This window comes from Paracoccidioides lutzii, assembly GCF_000150705.2.
Source record: "Paracoccidioides lutzii Pb01 unplaced genomic scaffold supercont2.24, whole genome shotgun sequence".
Taxonomy (NCBI): Eukaryota; Fungi; Ascomycota; class Eurotiomycetes; order Onygenales; family Ajellomycetaceae; genus Paracoccidioides; species Paracoccidioides lutzii.
Window position 1 is genome coordinate 292,631 of NW_015440970.1, and position 19,027 is coordinate 311,657.

Sequence of the window (19,027 nt, forward strand, 5' to 3'; positions counted from 1 at the left end):
ACAACTCCATCTACCTAGCTATAATTTAATCATAACGATGACGCCTTAACAACTCCCGTTTTGGCATTTCCATTGTTGGACTCATTTTCTTGACTCTTTATTTTTTTTTTTTTTGTTTTGTTTTGTGCCTTTCTCTCCACGATTCCTAATGGTGTACAGAAATATGTTTTGCTTCGAATAAACCTTCTGATCAGGATCATCTATTACCTCAACAACCTCAAACAATTTCCTCGCCTGCTTCATAAACCTCAGATCCGCACGACGCCGCCTTTTGAAGCAAAAGTAGCATACCGAATGCGGGCTGGCCAGAAGGCCTTCCAGCGTCGATAATAGTAGCGGGAATGCAGGCTCGAAGTAGACACAGTCGGCCGCCAGAATGATGGCTGGGTCTGACGGGACGGTCTTGGGGATCTCGCAGCCCCAGTCGAGAACGGCCGGATAGACGATGTCCGACAGACGGTTCAGCTGGACGTTGTCTTGCATCAGTGACAACATCGGGATCTGGTCGGTGATGTATATCGGCGAGTCGATGGAGCATCCTCGTGCGACTGCTAGTCCGACGAGGCCGCCTCCGGCGCCGAGTTCCACACTGAGAAGCGAAAGGAGAATCCAGTAAGCCAAGTATATCGAAAGAAAGAAAAAGTCCGTAATTTCACAGTAAAGGCAGACAACCAGGGAAAATAAAATAAACACGGGGTAATACAGACATGGTTTTCCCAGACAAGTCCGACTTGTGCCTGCGGAGCATGTATTTTGCCAGGACGACCCCAGCCGGCCAAAGCTTGCCGCCGCATCCCTCCTTCAGATCTTCTTTGATTTGCAAGGGGGGGTCCAGGAGCCCGTCGAGAGAGAGAAGCGCCGTCCCCGCGGTTTTGGTTTCACGGACCGGGACCAGGGATTCGCTGATGGCGAGGGGAAGAGGCGACACCGTGAAGAGGTCGGTTTCACCCATGGCACTGGACTGCAATGCTTATTATTATTTCTGGCCGGGGACAATAGCAAGCGGTTGGTCAAACTTCCAGCAGGGCACTGGCAGGCCAAAGGATCATCTCCCCTTTGCAGGTAAACAGCTTTGGCAGGGGTTCTCTGTAGACTTTTAACTCAGATGACAGCCATGGCTCGCTCATACAGCGCGCAATCTCGCGCAGCTAACAAAAAAGTGCTTTGTTCAGTGGATCGGTTAACTAGGCTTCTCAGGAGCCTGAATTGAATAGTGGACTGGGTGATCGCAAATATAACAAGAGCAGTTGATAGTTGATATATAGTCACTAATAGGTTGATGCCTGTGGTATTTAAGTATCTCAAGGTGCTGAGTCCCGCAGAGTTGAAAAGATTGAAATACAACTTGGTAAATAGAAATAGGCACCGGGTAACTTTAAACAGCCGATGAGTCGGCATCAATAACGATATGAGGTCACTGCAGCTCAGTATCCAAGGTATAACCTCAACCCGTCGAGTTTCAACGTATCCAACTGCTTGTCAACTACAATAACTAACAGCCGTTTAAGTTGGGAAATAAATACACCTCAAGAATCGCACAGTGCAGTTCATACATTTCATCTTTCTCTACCATACGAACAACGGATATATCCCGCGTCGCAGAGAAACCAGTGGACCTACCCTTCTCTCTTCATTCCTTTCTCAATGGCTTCAATCAAAAAACGCTGCTCCCAAAACAATGACGTACAGACTCAGCAACAGAAGAAAGTGAAGCCAGACAGCAGCAGCAAAAACAACAACAACAACAACAATGGAGCTGAGCGGAAAGTTGATTCCAACGGTGATTTCTACTGGAGCCTTGCGCGGTCCCGTCGCCTCACCGTATCGTCCTACAAAGGCCACACCATGGTCAGTGTGAGAGAGTACTATGAGAAAGATGGCCAGGAACTTCCAGGCAAGAAGGTTAGCATTTCCATTGGTTGCTCTGCGCCTGCTTTAACCCCCCACTCCTCTGAATTTGCGGTTGCTAAGATATTCGCCTTAGGGAATCTCGCTGCCGTTGGAGCAATTCAATGCCCTTGTCCAGCTGCTGCCAGATGTCGAAGCTGTCATTAAGGAGAAGGGCGGATCTTTAGAAAGGCCAAAGTACGCGGAAACGGGCGCCGCTGCGGACAGGGAAGGCAACGAGACGGCGGAGAGTGAGCCGGAGAAAGCTGGAGAGGAGTCTTGTCCCGGCTCCGACGATGGCTCCGTAGAGGGTTAGGTTTTTATGTGCATCTTCCTGGCATGCAGGGTGAACTGTAATTCTTTTTTTCTTTCTCTTTTTTATTTCCTTTCTGTATTTTTGGTTAGCATGCCCTGCATATCACAAGGCAGTGGCCCGCATGCACGAATTTAGTTGAAAACTTATATGGTTCAAAGCTTGGACATTTTCATTCTTCGTGGGATCGAGCAATTGGGGACCGGAGAAATTTATTTTAATCCTTTTCAAAAAGTCTATATTTTTATTCAAAGGCCCATGTACAGAATCTACTACTAGCAGCATTCGGCCCACTTGCGAGAAACCATATTGATATCACATACTCGTCTCCTGTGTTCCCGTCCGGCTAGCTAACGACCCTCCCTTCCACGCATGTCGGGGATTCATCACCTTCCTCGCCTTACTCTCTTCACACGACTTCCCCCACCCCCCACCTCCAGGAGTCTTCACAATTATCCGGTCACCAGGGAACATCATGGCCGTATTCTTCGCCCCCAGATTTATCTCCCGCACCTCCCACTCACCAGGCTTTCCCCCCCGCTTCGGTATCCTCCTCACCCAAATATTCTGTCCACACTGCGCATCCTCGCCGCCATTCAGGCCGTATGGATGATACACCCTGCGCTCCGAGAGGATGGACACTTGCACTGGAATTCGAAACTCGATATCCCGAATGACCCCGTCTCCACCGCGGTGCTGGCCGTTCCCACCGGATCCGGGCCTCAGGCTAAAATCCCTCAGCAGCACGGGATATCTTCGTTCGAACACCTCGGAATCCGTGATGCGGGTGTTTGTCATGTGTGTGTGGACGCCTGAGGTGCCCTCCCAATCTGGGCCGGCGCCGCTCCCGCCAGCAACGGTTTCGTAGTAGCCGAATCCTCTGGTTTCTTCTTCTCCTGAGATATTACCGCCGTAGCCGAAGGTTAGGTTATTTGTGTCGCCTTGTGAAGCGGCGCAGGCTTGGAAACATTTCAGAATTACGTCGGTCACTCGCTGGCTCTGTATTCGCTGTTAGAAGCTGAATTTGAAAGGGTGGAAGTTCCAAACTCATCCGGGGGCAGGGGAGGTGAGAGAGGTGGAAGGGGAATCTAAAAGACTGAAATAAAAGAAAAACCTACCGTCAAGACATTCCCACCAACAACAGCCGCTTGACCAGATGGAGAAAGGAAACAATTCTTCGGTATCCGCACATCAATTGGCTTGAGGCAACCTTGGTTCAACGGGATGTCTTCGGAAATCAAACATCTTAAACAGTATATGATTGCGGAGTAAGTAACCGCTTCCGGTGCATTGATATTCCCTGGGGTCTAAGTAAGCATGGATTGTTTAAGGAACTGCCCGTTGAGTTTGAAGGGGGGGGGGGGGGGGGGGGGTGGAAACCGACCATAGACTTCAGGGCCCGTGCCTTCAAAATCAAAGACTGCTTCTCCCTTTTCCGCATCAATCGATATTTTCAAATGGATCGGACTTCCATCATCCATGTGATCGAAAGCCACAAGATCCGCCCCTACAAACTTTTTGCTGACGGATTTCAGGAGATTCCTTACAGTCAGTTCGGCATTGTCTTGGATGTTGTTCATATAGAACTGCACAACAGCCTCCCCATATTCCTTGATCAACATTGATATGAGGTTAATTCCTTTTTGATTTGCGGCGACCTGGGCCTTCAGGTCATTTATATTGTCAGCAAGGCATCTTGTACCGCTGCATCCAGGATATCTCGCCGGCTCATGGTATAGAAGCTCAGTGATCCGTTCGTCGTTGAATATTCCCTCCGAAACTAGCTTTTCAGACTTGATCGCCGCTCCTTCTTGGAATAACTCTTTTGAGCTGGGGGGCATTGAGCCGGGGAGTACACCACCAATATCCGCTGTATAAAGGTTTAAAAATTAGTCATCCCGGAAGTGTGACAGCTTTAGGTCAAGAATGTGACTTGTATAACTAACCGTGATGCGCCCGAGATGCTACATAAAAGATAATTTGATCCCCATTGAAAGCCGGCGTGATCACCGTGATATCCGGTAGATGCGTTCCACCGAATTCAGGATGGTTACTCACAATAACATCTCCGGGCTTAAGGTTTCCAGCCCAAATTTTGGACTGCGTTCTCACGCAGGTGGACATGCTACCGAGATGAACCGGTAGGTGTGGTGCGTTTGCCACAAGCCCACCATCAGAATCAAACAAGGCACACGAATAATCTAATCTCTCCTTGACATTGGTGCTGACGCTCGTTTTCTGAAGTGCCCGGCCCATCTGTTCGGCGATGGCCATGAAGCGGTGGCCGAAGATACTAAGCATGACGGGGTCAACGGAGTTAACGCTCACTTTCGCATCGCGGGATTCCGAAGTTGTTCCGATATTGATAACAACATGGGTTCGAATGATTAAAGCACTTGCGTTCGGAGTGATAACCAGGGTTTGTGTTCCGTCAGCAAGAATTGCCGGTCCATGAATGCGGTCATTGACGTCTAGATCTTCAAGTTTATAAATCGGCGTTTCGACGCGCCCGCCTTCGAAATATACATGAGAGACACCAAACCTCTTTCCATCTCCTACATCCCGCGGTTTGGCTTCTTCCAGTTGCTGATCGACGGTTTTGCCTAAATCGTCAAAACTCCTTCCAATTGCTCGAACCCGGACATCATCTACGATGATATCACGATTGGGTAACGTGAATCCAAACTCCTGTTCATGCTGCTGGACAAACGCTTTACCAAAAGCCCAGTCTTTGCCACCATCGGGCATGTCTGCGGTTGTGTGAAATTTGGGATTGATTATCATCAGCGCAGACTCAGTGCCTCGGTACCTCAAGTTCAGATACTCTTCAAATATGATTGACTTGTCTTTGAAACCCTGTTCATGCAGCCGTTCCCGAGCCCCCTTCTTCAACTCGTTCATTTTCTGTTTTAGCTCGTTTAGAGTACTTTCATCTTGGGACCACACTTTCGATTCTGGAACTTGACTCTCATCCACCACGTCTGCAAGGGACATGCCATACGCAGAAAGCACTGAGGAATAGCGGTGGATCAAAATTTGCCAGATCCCAAGATTTTCAGCAATTGCCACGGCATGCTGGCCGCCCGCGCCTCCAAAAGTTGCTAATCTGTGTTTTGAGGTGTCGTGGCCCTTGGCCTCGGTTAATGAGCGAATTGGTCTTGTCATGGATTCATTCGCAATCTTAATGAATCCGTACGCGACTTCGTCCGGGGTCATCTTTTGGTCCGCAGGCAATTCTTCATTAATCGTTGCTGTCAGCTCCTCAAATAGTTTTGTGCTCGCATTTCTATCCAACGCCTCGTTTTCATTCGGCCCGAATATCTTAGGAAAGAAATCTGGCAAGAGTCTTCCAAGGTGCAGATTGGCATCTGTGACAGTTAACGGGCCACCCTTGCGATAACAGGCGGGGCCGGGGTGTGCGCCAGCGGACTCGGGTCCTACCACGAACAGGCCGTTGCGATAAAACAAGCGCGAACCTCCACCTGCAGCAACAGTATTAATATCGAGCTGCGGGCTCTGTATCGTGACACCGGCCGTTGTGGTTTCAAAAACGTGCTCGTAACGACCGGAACCGTACCGGCTCACGTCGGTACTGGTTCCGCCCATATCAAACCCAATTACGGGGATGTCTGTTCTGGGGTCGTAAGACGTGAGCGCATAGCCGACGACTCCACCGGCAGGCCCTGACAGGATCGCACGCAGGCCGGAAAAGTTGTCGATATCGACAAGTCCCCCGTCAGATTGCATAAATTCACATCGTGCCCCTTTCGTGTCTGATCCCTTTTTCAAAGTGCTTGTGCCAAGTCCACCCTGAAATCCGGACTGGAAGCCTGTGATGTACTTGCGAATGGTAGGTGTTAGGTAGGCGTCAGCGCACGTGGAAGTTGCCCTGGGCACTAACTTGATCATAGGCATTAATTCGTGGCTCAAGCTAATATGAGTGAAACCCGTTTCTCTAGCAAGTCTGCCAACCATTGCCTCGTGGTCTGGGAAGGTGTATCCATGCATGAGGCAGACTGCAATACTCCGGAATCCTTCATCGTAGAGAGCTTGGAGCTGGGCCTTGACGGTGCTCTCGGAAGGCCTCTGTAGAATCCGGACGGCCTCTGAGGACACTCCGCGCACGATTTCAGCATCTGGAGAAGACTGGTCCCGAGGAGGGGTAGGTGTTATATTCCGCGCTGGATCTTCTGTATAGTCCTCCAGCGTAACTCGCTCATCCACCTCAATGACCTTTTCGTGCAGAACATCCGGTTTGCAAATGGCTAAATCAAAAATCTTGGGGCGAGTTTGATTGCCGATCTCCAGACAATCTTTGAATCCCTTAGTCACAACCAGGGCCATCCGTTCGCCCTTTCTTTCTAGCAAAGCATTTGTGGCCACAGTCGTCCCCATTCGAATACTCTCGATCTTGGAGGTATCTAGCGGCTCACCACGGGGGATTTCCCGGCCTTCGAACTTGGAAAGCAGTCGTCGGATGCCTTCCAGCGGAGCATCGCTGTAATTGGAGGGGTCTTCGGACAGCAGCTTGATGACGATGTCATCTTCTAATTTGCCCGTGCCGGGGTTTCCCACGCAGTCCGTGAATGTGCCGCCACGCTGTGAGGGGGCAATTATTAGCAACTTAAGCGGATCTCAGGACTGACTAGAAAGGAGCATAGATACATCAATTGAGATCCGTATTCCGGGACCTTGGGCTGGTATAGCCATCGTGGAGAGGGTAATGATACCGTTGAAAAATGGGATAGGCGAGAGGGATTAGAGAATAATCCCAGAATGCGCCGGGAGGCCGATACTTCTTATATTTGTAATATTCACAGCAAAGCAGATGGGAGAATCGGGAATTTTCACTCCGTACGGGGCGCGGGGGGGGGGAATTCGTCGTGCAGTCCCGCCTGAAAGCGCAATCCAAGTCAGACGGAGAAGTGGGGGCGGGGGAGTTGCTGACAAGACGGTTGACTTTGAACCCGGTCAGTTTTGTATTTAACCAGATATTATAGTTAATTAGTTAATTAACTACAGCACTTGGTTGACAAGATCCGACCGTTGGGGGCTTCTGACGTCATCCAGATCCTTCTGCCGGCGATATCACATGACGTCACGTGGTGCTCAGTACGCGCGACCCAAAAGTAAACAAGGAACTTTGAGAGCTCGGGCTGACCAACAGGCAAAGAAAACAACAACCACCTACGCCGACTTCACAAACACGCGACACAGCATTGTGTCTCCTGTTCCACTCAAAGCTGCCTGCTTGTCGTTCGCGGGATATCCGTGTCGCAAACGCGCCGAAATTCTCGGAAACTAACCATCCTAATTTTATCACTCTTTTCAATAGCGTGCACGTTACCGGTGCAGAGGACGTCAGGAGCCGCGAATCACGGAACCAGGCGTTGAATTGCTTGAAAGGGTTTGTGACGTTTATTTGGGAGCATTTACGCGTCTTGAGAAAGAACGAGGAAGCTCACACCCATGCCTCGACCGCCTGCTAGACGCGGGCGTCGCCCAAAGGCTGCGAAGTGTCCCGGAGCAGCTGCTCCACGCGGTAGTGCACAGCTCGCAGAGAGTGATAATGTATTGGTGGTTATTCCAAAGCCGAACAAGGCCCAGGTCCAGGCGCTCGAAGGTCAAGACAACGGATGTACAGAGAGGAGTTGCGATGGGGCCCGCAAGGAGAATTGGTGTGAATTAACATCCGCCCAGAGGCAAGAAACTGTAGTCCACGAGGTCAATGAAGAAGAAAGTGGTTTGAGAGGGGGTTTGGGACTGGGACACCAAACACCAATGGCGAAACAGTTGAACGACACGAAAGGAGTCCCTACCGCAAATGGCCTGGAGTCTTCCGTTTGCGCGAGAGCTCTCCTTTCCAATCCCCGTAACAGAGGCGACGCCAGTTCGAGAGTGCAAAAGATGGGAACACCTGCGTTCGAAAGCTCGATGTTGAGCAATTTCAGACGCCGCCCACGACAGCCCAGTATCCTACAGATGATGCAAGGGGATCCATCTTCCGAGCTTGATGACGACGATTGCTTTCTGGGTAGTTTTGACCCAGTTGATGAATCTACTCCCCTAAAATCCCCAAGCCGCAAGAACATCCGTCAAGACCGCTTATCTACCTCATCTTCGACGCCACGGGATTTGACTGCCCGATCCTTAAATAAAAAGAGAAAGGCAGACGCAGATATTCAGGTGCAGGTTTCTCGGTCTCCCGAGCCATCTGAACTTGTTGTTATTAGAACTCAGGAAAGCGCCGAGGACAGTGCCTCTGAAGATGACATGCTCCCTACTCCAAGAGGAGCCCAGCCACCAGATCCGCCCGAAATACTAAGCCAGACGATGGTGCCCCCTGAGAGTAGCCCAGCCCTGCCAACCGATAGACAACCATTACATGGTGAATATCTAGAAAATGCTAGCCCATCGCCTGTTCCAAAACCTGACGTCCGAGTTTCTACTGCAGCACTGAGAGAAAAATTTCTTCCGCACCGGCGACTCCGCCATACACACAGAGAAGCAAATGATAATGATGGGTCCAATTCAGATGACGGTGAAAACGACAACTATTTTAGCGATTATTCTGGTGCACTTGAAGCTGATCAAGACGAGTTGAGTTATTCTACGTCAAGAGCGTCTAGAAAGCGGAAGAATGTGAGGGGAGCGAAAAAAGGGACAAGAAACAACAAATTTGGGGGGCCTGATGTTCGGGTTAGCCAGCAAGGTCCAAGGAAGCGGAAACCACCGGCCAAGTCGGCGAACAATCCAACTTCCAGGAAGTCCCAGCCACCACACTCGAAAGGAGGGCATGGTATTACTTATTCCTTGTCCCGGCATGTAGCACTTGAACAAGACAAAGAAAACCAATTAGCCAATACGACATCCTCTCCTCCAGCCGCATCCGAGCGGGCCTTAGCAGCCACCGCCAATGCTTTACCACCATTGAGTGAAGAACTCCGCCTACAGGCACGAAAATTCGCGGAAATTAGCAAGTGGCGCCTAGATTTTGAGGATGCCACTCCGATTTCCAGCGGAAGCAGTCTGTACCGATGATGCGGTCGTTGTCTCTGTTCTGAAATTTTTTGTAATATATTATATATATATATTAGGAATTCATTACAACCACAGCGTCAGCCTTTGGTTAATAGATATCTCTCGCCCCAAACGGACACCTAGGTACGGTGTATATCTTCTTGAAATTGAAAATTCCGTGAGGGGGGGTTTCTTCGGTGTTTGTTGCATCTCTACCCTGTACTCAAACATTATACTGCGGACTTTGGGGCGGATATGACCGGTTGGCGAACTCGCTTACTCAGCACAGTCGCAGCCATCCGCAAGTTCAGCCCCCGCTGCAACCAACAACAAACCCCGCGCATCAGCGGTAGTTAGGAATCATCAATAAGGAGCACTTCCGTCACATTGGTATTTGAGGTGGGCATTATTTTCACAAAAAGGTAGACAGTGGTGCGGTTGGCATTGAACTAGAAATAATCCAAAGGAAAAAGCATGGCTGTCTCTGTCGATCAGACCCTTGCGGGCAAATATCCCGCGAAACTCCATGCAAAGCGGGTTGCGGCCCGCATACAGGAGCTCGGGCATGGCGATTCTGGAATTATTTATCTTGAAGGCCAGAAGACGCACATGATTGAGGATAGTGATGGGGAAATGCCATTCCGGTAAGCCCCGATTTTGCTGCTTCGTGTTGAGATTGTCTGGTAGTTATCTGTATTCTGTGCTGGTCACTGTCGGCTAAGAGGCTTCTGTACTAAGCGTTTTATCAATCCAGCCAACGCCGCAACTTCTTCTACCTATCCGGCTGCCCCCTCCCCGATTCCTACCTCACATACGACATCAAAGCGGACAAGCTGACCATTTTCATCCCCCCCATTGACCCCGCTTCAGTCATCTGGTCTGGATTGCCCCTTTCCGTCGAGGAGGCTTTGGAGATATATGATGTTGACGCCGTCCTGTCAACAGCTGAAGTCAATGCCAGCTTGGCGCATTACTGCTCAGCACAGGGTGGCAAGAAAGTCTTCGCAATCGCCGACCAAGTTTCCCCACATATAACTTTCCTTCCATTTCAAGAGATCGATTTTGATGTCTTGAAGCGAGCCGCTGAGGAATCGCGCGTTGTCAAAGATTCGTATGAGATTGCTCTGCTCCGGCGGGCGAATGAGATATCTTCCAAGGCACATGTGGCGGTGTTCAAGGCGGCGATGTCCGCTAGGAACGAGCGAGAGTTGGAGGCTATTTTTGTCGGCGCGTGCATGTCCAGTGGGTGTCGGGAGCAGTCGTATCATCCCATCTTTGCCAGTGGGACGAATGCGGCAACATTACACTACCAGAAGAATGACGAGGATCTTGTCGACAGCGTCACCGGGCAAAGGAGGCTGAACATGCTTATTGATGCTGGGGCTGAATACCGAAATTACTGCGCGGATATTACGCGGGTGGTGCCGCTTTCGGGAAAATTTTCGCCCGAGTCCAGACAGATATACGATATTGTGCTGGAGATGCAGAACAGCTCGTTGGCGATGATTAAAGCGGGAGTGATGTGGGAAGACGTCCATTCAACTTCTCACCGCGTGGCTATCCGCGGACTGCTCAAGCTCGGCATCCTGCGTGGCACGGAGGAGGAGCTGTTTGAGAAGGGGATTAGCGTTGCGTTTTTCCCGCACGGTCTAGGTCACTATCTTGGCATGGACACACATGATACGGGAGGTAATCCGAACTACGCAGATAAGGATCCGAAGTTCAAATACTTGCGTCTGCGGGGTCCTTTGGCGTCCGGCGGGGTTGTAACTGTTGAGCCAGGGGTAAGTCGCTCCTTTTCATGAAAACTTATCAGAGCCTTGGGATGTTCATTTCATTTCGTCTTGAGCTACTGTTTTCCAGATGAAAACTAATACAAGTTTTATTTTTTTTAATAGATATATTTTTGTCGCTTTATTATCGATCCTTATCTCAGTTCTCCGGATTTGGGCAAGTACATCAATGCCGATGTTCTTGGACGGTATTGGAGTGTGGGTGGTGTGCGCATTGAAGACAATGTAGTCGTCACAGATAATGGTTACGACAATCTGACGACTGCTCCAAAACTTCCCGAGGAGATAGAGAAACTTGCTACGGAAAAATAATAGGTGTCAATGTAATTACTGACAATCTGACATGAGGGAACGAATCTGTTTCAGGCAATTATTTCGAAAGCACAATCTAAAAATATTGTACTCTATGGAAAACCCTATTGGAGGTATTCTCGCTAGGATAACTAGCAATCAATATCAATAACCGCTTCTATATCTACGGTGTATATATTCCTAATCGATCTATTGTATCACAGCCTTCAAGGCCTGAAGCATCAGAGCAAAAATAAACCCCCGAGCCACACGGCTAACCTGCAGCGAATCAAAAACATGCCCCAACGCCTCTACCGTCGCCGATTGCCCCATAATACTCGTAAGAGCATCCGGCATGCCCCTTGTCACCAGCAACCTCCGCGCCTTGACGCGTAGCTCATTCTTCTCGTCCTCAGTCAGAGCAGGAGGCCACTCTTTCAGTTCATCTTCGGTCGGAAGCGCATTTTGGCGCAGGACGGTGATACGAGCTGCCACAGCATCGTCGGAGGCGTTAGATTCGATGATCGATTTCTGGACGAGGAGGCGAATGGCCTCGATGTGTGGATTGCCGGGCCGAAGTAGGAATGACTTTGCTGCATTCAATAGTTTTTTGCGGATGGCCCAGACGGAGGATAGGGCGTATAGCTCGTTTATGACAGCGAATAAGAGCTCGACTGCGACGGTGATCTCTTCCTCGGAAAGAGATGTAGTGCGCGGTTCCCCTGAGGAAGGTTTAGGGGTGGATTTGCGGGGCTCCGTGTTTGGTTCAGACTTAGCAGGTGCTAGGGCTGCAACACTGTCTATTTGATCGGCAGGATTAGATGATATGGTAGTGGGTGCTTGGTCGCGTTTCTCGCCGCCTACAGGAGAAATTTCTTGATTCTCATCAATATGTTCACTAGATGGAGAAGGAGATAGTTGAGCCACGTGGTCCCTCTTAAGAGTCGCGTTCCCGTCCTGACTATGCGTAACATAGACTGGAGATTTCTCAGCAGATCCATTTTCGCTTGATCCAACATCAAGAGCAATATCATGTTGAGTACTCGAACGCGAAACAGACTGAACTTGCCCCAATTTCGTAGCCTCGAGCTCGATCGACCGTTTCCGATGGGCAATATTGGCTCCAAACACTCCCGTAACACCTTCGAGCACAGCCTTGCCACCCCCAGCCATCCCTTTCGGAGCATTGCTCAGGACCCCCAGCACGCCTTTACCCATATTTTCAAACACTGCCTGGCTGGGGAAAGAGAATCCAACTTTCCCAGCCCCATTTAGCGATGACGCCCCCAGGCCCCCCCGTTCCTTTTCGAGAAACCGCTTCATAGCCTCGCAGCTAGCGAGCCGCTCAAAGCTTAGAGCGTGTTGAAGATAACGTTCAAGGCTTTGCCGTAGGTCTAGTTTATACTGACCTTTCCACGGCGGTAGCTCTTTGTGCTGTTCTACGAAGTCAGATACACCGGACACAACGGATATGCGGCGCAGAACTTCATGGAGGGCTTCAAAATCGGAATACTTTCTGGCGATGACCCAGCCCGGGATCCTGGAGCCGAAGGGTTCAATTTGCAACAAATAGTCGTCCGTAGGTTTCACGCGCATTTTCCCTTTGTCGTTTGGGAGAGTGTCATCGACGATTGATACAGAAGCACCGAGGAGAATCGTTTGAATTAAGTCTGGGAGATCAAGTTAGTTTGGAAGCGGAGGAAGTTGTTTTCGACAGCGACATTCAGTTTTGGACTATACCTTCTTGTTTCGAGGGCGACTCATGCACTGAGTTTCGAACGTCTCTGAGTTCCTTAGAATCCCTTGACATCTCGGATCTTGCCGAGTCATTACTACTTCGGCGGTCATCAGTTGGGATAGGAGGCACTTGTGGATCGAAAATTTTAGAGGATATGGTATGTGTATCGGGATCGGGATCGGGATCGCTGCCAGTTTCGTTCATCGCTGGCTGTCCGCCACTCTTGTAAGCATTGCTGACGGCAATGAGAGCACTAAGGCGCTTTGCTTCCTTTTCGGCCTCTTCCATTTCTAATTGCGCCTTAGTCAAGCCCTTGTTTTCATTCCCTCTTTTTAAGTTTTCAACGACAATATCCTGTTCTGTAGAATCTTCAGACATACTACTGTTATTAACATCACTCAAAGAGCGGGCAGCAAAAGCCTGCATTTCTTCTTGTCGTGCCCTATCAACGCCGATATCGATTGCATTCATCAATTCCGGTTCCCCTTCTTCCAGAAGCCGCACAATCCACCCATTGATCCATTCCGGTTTTGAGCAATTCACAATTACGCTTTCCAATATGATATCCGAGAACACCTCACGAAAGAAAATCTGGACTGGTTCACAGTTGTATAAATCGGGCTCAAGAAAAGATTTTATAATGTCGGTTGCAACGAGTCGGAGCTTCGCACGTTGTTGGTCGGTTGATAAAACATTCGCTAGATTACTGTCGGGGTATTCTTTAAGGTACGAAGAGATGACATCCTCCCATGTAGAATTGCTCGAGGCGGATTCGAAGGCAGCGGAAAATTCGTTTAAAAATACGACGGCGATGGATGCGGCGTTGGTGACGAAATGGAGGAAGATATCAGCCGGCCTTTTGCGTGAGAGGTGAGAGGATATAGAGATGATAAATCGGGTCAGGCTCGAACGGCAGGACAGTGGAAATGCCCTTTCCGAAATCAGAAGTGGCCCATACCACCACCTACGGGCAAATCTAAGTTAGTTGGAGTTCTGTAAAAGTCTCGCGAAGGGGAGGTGGTTGTATGCTGCATTGCTTACTGGACATAGTCTCGAATGATAGCGTCAGTCAGTGAATTCAGAGCCGCTGCTGTTGCGGGCTGGAAACCCGCAAAGTCTGGCTCTTTGTTATTAATCGATTTGTCTATGGGACTGCTGGATTCACTGAGAGTATCTGTAATTCTAGTTTCGCGCCAACGCAGGACTCTAGAAATCACCTCAATACCAAGCTCTCGTCGCCTTAGGGAGAGGCTTGATTTCACAGCTTCATCTCCGGTCTCTTTGTAACCGTCCCATGAGGCATGAAGCGTGACACCCACGGATACCCCAAATAACACTAGAGCAAGTCTCCCCGGGAGCAAATATATAATGGCAAGGAGAGCTCCGCCCAAAGCAGCCAGAGTGACATGGTTAGCGGATGCGAGAAATCGTAGGCATTGGTTTAGGAGGGAGCTCTGGATAAACGCAGATTGGGATTGGGATTGGGAAGATCTTGCCGCGCCAGCTGCGCTCTCTGCAAAATCCTCCCGTCTTGGTGGCCAAGATTCAGATCCATCACTGGTTGGGATCAAGCCCTCGGTCGTCGTCACCTTGGGTTCGGACTCGTCCATGGTCCCCCAGGCTTACATTGGGACAGAGGTACTGCTCATCCACATAGTAAGGCGGAGAAGGAGAAGACGAAGATGATGCTAAAACGTAGAGGGGAGTTTACCAGAAGGTCACTCTAAGAGATTATATTTTTGCACTCGGACCCTGTGGATGCATATACCCTGCAAGAAAGAATTCAAGAACCAACAACGAAGAACTCATCTTGGGAGGTTTGAGCGGGAGTGCGCAGGGGGCGCCTGCGGTGTGCCCTACCCGCCTGCAGAGGGGACGACAATACCGTACCGCACCGTTCCGCACCGTACTGTACTGTACAGTACAGTACCGTGCTGTCCCTCGCTTGACGTTTCCTGGTATGAGGTTTGACGTTAGAGCAGCAACTCGTTGTTCACGCGCGGCGTCCCACTAAATTTTTCTCGGCTCTCGCTCACGAGCGTTCCCCATTAGTTAACTATACAATCCCCATCTGCGAGCTCATGCAACTACCGAAGGTGTATTGCTGGAGATATCCCTCATCAATCAATCCGATGGTCCATCTACCACGTCTCATATCTCATTCATGGTGTCCTCGTTCCGCACTCCACTCCGACTAGCCACACGCTGCTGCCAGGCAAAGCTTCCAAGATGCCATCGCCCTTCGTCCTCCTGCCATCGCCCAGCACGGGCTGATAGGGCTGATAGGGTTGATGCTATGACCCTATCTAAACCCCCCGCTGGGTCTTCATCAACAAAAGCGCCTGTGCCTCTCCACACGGCGCTTTTCTTTCCTGGTTTGCATTCACGCCCGCCTTCTCTTATCACTGCTGAGTCTCTATAGGCCATGGCGTCCAGCGTGTCGGGATGACAAACACCTGGCTTGAGGCGTTCCCATCCACCGTCAAACCATTCCTGGAAGAGATGGATAGCATCCTAGACTTCCGTCTCTCAACCATAATATCGCACGGGCCGAACTCCAAACTAAACCGGACGGAGAATTCCCAACCTGCCATAATGGCCATGTCGATAATGATCCTTCGTGTACTGAATGAGCATTTTGGGTTTGATACCGCATCGCGCATCGATGTGACCCTGGGCCACAGCCTGGGCGAGTACGCTGCTCTGGTGGCGGGGGGTTATCTCGACTACGAACCGGCGCTCAAAATGGTCCGGCGCAGGGCAGATATAATGGCCCAGTGCACCGCCAACGCAAGGTCACTTACCGGGGAAACATATGGGATGGTCGCGCTGGTCTGCGAGCCGGATCGCTTGTCCGACTTGATTACGACGATTCGGGAATTCGTGGATCATGGCTCGCAGGGCTCGAATGACGATTCACGATACGGGATACCGCCGATCCAGCAAGTTTCGATAGCGAATATCAACTCTAAAAACCAAATCGTGCTCAGCGGGAGCATTGAGCGGATCAAATATCTGCTGGTACAGCTTCGGCAGTTTTCGGGACATGATCCCAGGGCTGTGCGACTGCGGAGTGACAGCCCCTTTCATAGCCCGGTCATGAAACCCGCGGCAGAATATATGCGGCAGGCCCTTGAACAGGTGGATGTCCATTTTTCACCTTCTCTCATACCCTGCATCTCAAACGTGTCTGGTGTACCCTTCCAATCGAAGGAAAACCTGAAGCACCTGCTATCGCGACAGTGTGTGGAGACTGTGAGGTGGTGGGATAGCATCAGATACCTTGATCAAGAACGGGGGGTGAAACGATGGATTGGCATTGGACCTGGCAAAGTTGGCAGAAACCTCGTGGGAAAAGAGGTGGGCAAGGTTCCCGCGCGGGGTGGAGGAGTGTGGGCCATTTGTGACCCTAGAGAAATCGAAGAGATACTGAGTGAACTACACAAAACTAGGGAGGGTGAGTATGCTTCATAGAAAAATTAATCATATTTGAACTACTTAATTTAAAATACGTAAAATACCTCTTTTCTCTTCTTCTTCTTCTTCTTTCCTAACTTAATAGGTATCACACCGTGAACCTCGGACTACTCACATATATATTCGTATTGTATATAGGCAGACCCACAAACCCCCCAGTTTTTAAGTACAGATGATCCCCAGGTCTTACTTCGGCCCTCCGGAAAGTAAAGGGAGCAGCACTCTTACAGTATGAAGCGTCCGATCGGAGGATGGCCGGTTGAGTGAACTGGCTGTGATCGTGACGGATGGAATTTGCTTGTACGGAGACAATCGTTGGGAGACGGAGTAGAAAATTCTCACTGTAAATACGGAGATAGTCCTCAGAGCAATCAGTGATTTCTTTTCATGTTGTCCAGTTTATATTTATTTTCTTTCCCCTTTCGCATATGATCATGAGCTGGGTTCGTTCCCCCAGACCCCACATGCACATCATCACACAGATTCAAAAACCACCCGATATCCCCACAAAAAAAAAATGTGCCCATGACCACCAACACGAACCGCACCACACAGCAACGAACCGACTATTTACACCTCCAACCCCCATCCTAAACCCCCCCCCCCCCTCCCCAATCCAAAATCCGAAATATCAAAAATAAAAACCCACAAAACCATGGCAATCCTCTCCTACGTCCTGACCGGCATAACCTCCTACATAGCCGTTACCGTCTCCCTCTTCGGCCTCTCGCTCAAAGTCCCGCGCGCCGGCTTCTTCGCCCGCTGCCTAGCATCCTACGCTTGCCTCATCGCCTGCGCCTCCTATGGCGTCGTCGCATCCTTCCTCCTCCGCCTAACCGGCTACGGCGGCCTGTCGCAATGGACCGTCGCCCGCGCCTTCAAGTGGACTATGCGACTGTGCACCGGCTCGCACTTCGAGATCGTCTCCGGCGCGGAGTACCTCAAAACCCGGCCGGCGGTGTTCATCTCCAATCACCAGACGGAGCTGGATGTGTTGTTGCTCGGGGCCAGTTTCCCTCAGTATTGCAGTGTCACGGCCAAGAAGTCGCTGTCGCACGTGCCCGTTTTGGGATGGTTTATGACGCTGTCTGGCACGGTGTTTATCGATCGCGCGAACAGGGAGACGGCATTGAAGGCGTTTGATGGTGCGGCAGAGCATATGCGCAGCGAGAGGCAGAGTGTTTTTATCTTCCCGGAGGGGACGAGGAGTTATTCGGATCAGCCGATTCTGTTGCCGTTTAAGAAAGGGGCGTTTCATTTGGCGGTTAAGGCTGGGGTGGATATTGTGCCAATTGTGGCGGAGAATTATGCGCATGTGTTGGATGTGAAGAAAATGCGGTTTGAGGCTGGGGAGATCCGTGTTAAAGGTGTGTATTTCTCTCTTTTTCTTCCTCCTCCTCCTCCTTTTCACATTCCCCTTTTTCTTGTCTTTGAAATCTCATCATGGATATGTTTTTGCGTTTTCTCTTTTCCTTCAATTTGAGCATATTTAGCTGATGTTGCTCTTGTCTCCTCGGGCTGGAATTTAAGTCCTCCCACCAATCAGCACGAAAAATCTACAATCAAGCGATGTAGACGAACTAACGAAGAAAACCCGCGATTCAATGCTTGAGGTTATCCAAGAGATGTACAAGACTAGACAAGCGCGGCTTGTAGACAGTTCATCGTCGTCTTCTGCCACCTCTATCCAGATGCCGGCCCATGCTTCCTCGACTGCCATTGAGACTTAGAATGATATCCAAATGAGAGAAGTCGCCAACCTAGATTTATTCCTTTCTATGCGAATCCATTATATTTCACACCCTCACCATGTGGACCTTCTTTCAGCGGGAACGGAGTTATGGAGAGGAAGGAAAAAGGAGGAGGCAATTCGGACGAATAAACCCGCTTGCATTGCCATGACATAACAGTTATGATTGTATAATACCATCGTTTCTTATTGATACCAGCACCTCCAGACGAATAGATGGCGTTTTGCTTTGTTTTCCTTTTCCTCCCTTTCCTCCTTCTTTCCTTAATTACGAAATGGAGAAAAACGTTGTATATGCAACGTGGATCCCCGGGGTTGAGAGTGGAAATCAATTGCTCACTACAGCTTCTATCTCTACCACCCGGCGCAAGAGGAGACGAAAAGATTAACCTGGTGTTGGCCTTGTCGCTGAAACGGAGCAGCTAAAAGAGGCGGTTCATCTTCATATCTCCTCCTTTTTCATTTCCCTCTTTCCCTTCTTCTTCCTTCTCACGCACTCGGTCATGCGTCTTATCTCAATGCTTGCGCCCCTTACATCCTTTTATCCTTCTTCACACGATATCAAAAATACCCCCTAGTACTATCCTCCCACTAACATGTGCCTTCGAAATCCTTCTACTTTTTGGTTGTTCATTTAACTCATGGAACGGGAGATACCCCAATTTCCCCATATTTTCAATTTCTGGTTTCCTCTTCTCCTTTAATCATTTGTTGTTTCTCTTCCCAACATCACACATTCCCCTTCCTTGTTGCTAATA

At 49.9% G+C, this 19,027-nt stretch overlaps 8 protein-coding genes across 8 annotated transcripts; 5 read left to right on the forward strand and 3 right to left on the reverse strand.

Annotated features, from left to right (window-relative positions):
* Positions 1-14: 14 nt before the first annotated feature.
* Positions 15-952, reverse strand: PAAG_07496 (hypothetical protein; the record flags this gene model as incomplete). Its single annotated transcript, XM_015846240.1, has 3 exons — positions 15-18; positions 158-589; positions 708-952. 3 exons carry the CDS (start codon positions 950-952, stop codon positions 15-17), a joined length of 681 nt encoding a protein of 226 aa, XP_015700675.1.
* Positions 953-1,644: 692 nt separating this feature from the next.
* Positions 1,645-2,203, forward strand: PAAG_07497 (hypothetical protein; the record flags this gene model as incomplete). The annotated part of the gene is made up of 2 exons (XM_002790592.2): positions 1,645-1,902; positions 1,985-2,203. The coding sequence occupies 2 exons, from the start codon at positions 1,645-1,647 to the stop codon at positions 2,201-2,203; spliced, it is 477 nt and encodes a 158-aa protein (XP_002790638.1).
* Positions 2,204-2,515: 312 nt separating this feature from the next.
* PAAG_07498 (5-oxoprolinase) lies at positions 2,516-6,910 on the reverse strand (the record flags this gene model as incomplete). The annotated part of the gene is made up of 5 exons (XM_015846241.1): positions 2,516-3,199; positions 3,319-3,500; positions 3,585-4,070; positions 4,147-6,799; positions 6,866-6,910. 5 exons carry the CDS (start codon positions 6,908-6,910, stop codon positions 2,516-2,518), a joined length of 4,050 nt encoding a protein of 1,349 aa, XP_015700676.1.
* A 759-nt stretch (positions 6,911-7,669) lies between these two features.
* PAAG_07499 (hypothetical protein) lies at positions 7,670-9,241 on the forward strand (the record flags this gene model as incomplete). The annotated part of the gene is made up of 1 exon (XM_002790594.1): positions 7,670-9,241. One exon carries the CDS (start codon positions 7,670-7,672, stop codon positions 9,239-9,241), a length of 1,572 nt encoding a protein of 523 aa, XP_002790640.1.
* A 453-nt stretch (positions 9,242-9,694) lies between these two features.
* Positions 9,695-11,325, forward strand: PAAG_07500 (xaa-Pro aminopeptidase; the record flags this gene model as incomplete). The annotated part of the gene is made up of 3 exons (XM_002790595.2): positions 9,695-9,864; positions 9,975-11,004; positions 11,119-11,325. 3 exons carry the CDS (start codon positions 9,695-9,697, stop codon positions 11,323-11,325), a joined length of 1,407 nt encoding a protein of 468 aa, XP_002790641.1.
* A 189-nt stretch (positions 11,326-11,514) lies between these two features.
* Positions 11,515-14,652, reverse strand: PAAG_07501 (PX domain-containing protein; the record flags this gene model as incomplete). Its single annotated transcript, XM_002790596.2, has 3 exons — positions 11,515-12,974; positions 13,045-14,006; positions 14,084-14,652. 3 exons carry the CDS (start codon positions 14,650-14,652, stop codon positions 11,515-11,517), a joined length of 2,991 nt encoding a protein of 996 aa, XP_002790642.1.
* A 554-nt stretch (positions 14,653-15,206) lies between these two features.
* On the forward strand, positions 15,207-16,516 carry PAAG_07502 (malonyl CoA-acyl carrier protein transacylase; the record flags this gene model as incomplete). Its single annotated transcript, XM_002790597.2, has 2 exons — positions 15,207-15,417; positions 15,465-16,516. The coding sequence occupies 2 exons, from the start codon at positions 15,207-15,209 to the stop codon at positions 16,514-16,516; spliced, it is 1,263 nt and encodes a 420-aa protein (XP_002790643.1).
* Positions 16,517-17,174: 658 nt separating this feature from the next.
* Positions 17,175-18,249, forward strand: PAAG_07503 (1-acyl-sn-glycerol-3-phosphate acyltransferase beta; the record flags this gene model as incomplete). The annotated part of the gene is made up of 2 exons (XM_002790598.1): positions 17,175-17,886; positions 18,050-18,249. 2 exons carry the CDS (start codon positions 17,175-17,177, stop codon positions 18,247-18,249), a joined length of 912 nt encoding a protein of 303 aa, XP_002790644.1.
* Positions 18,250-19,027: the final 778 nt, after the last annotated feature.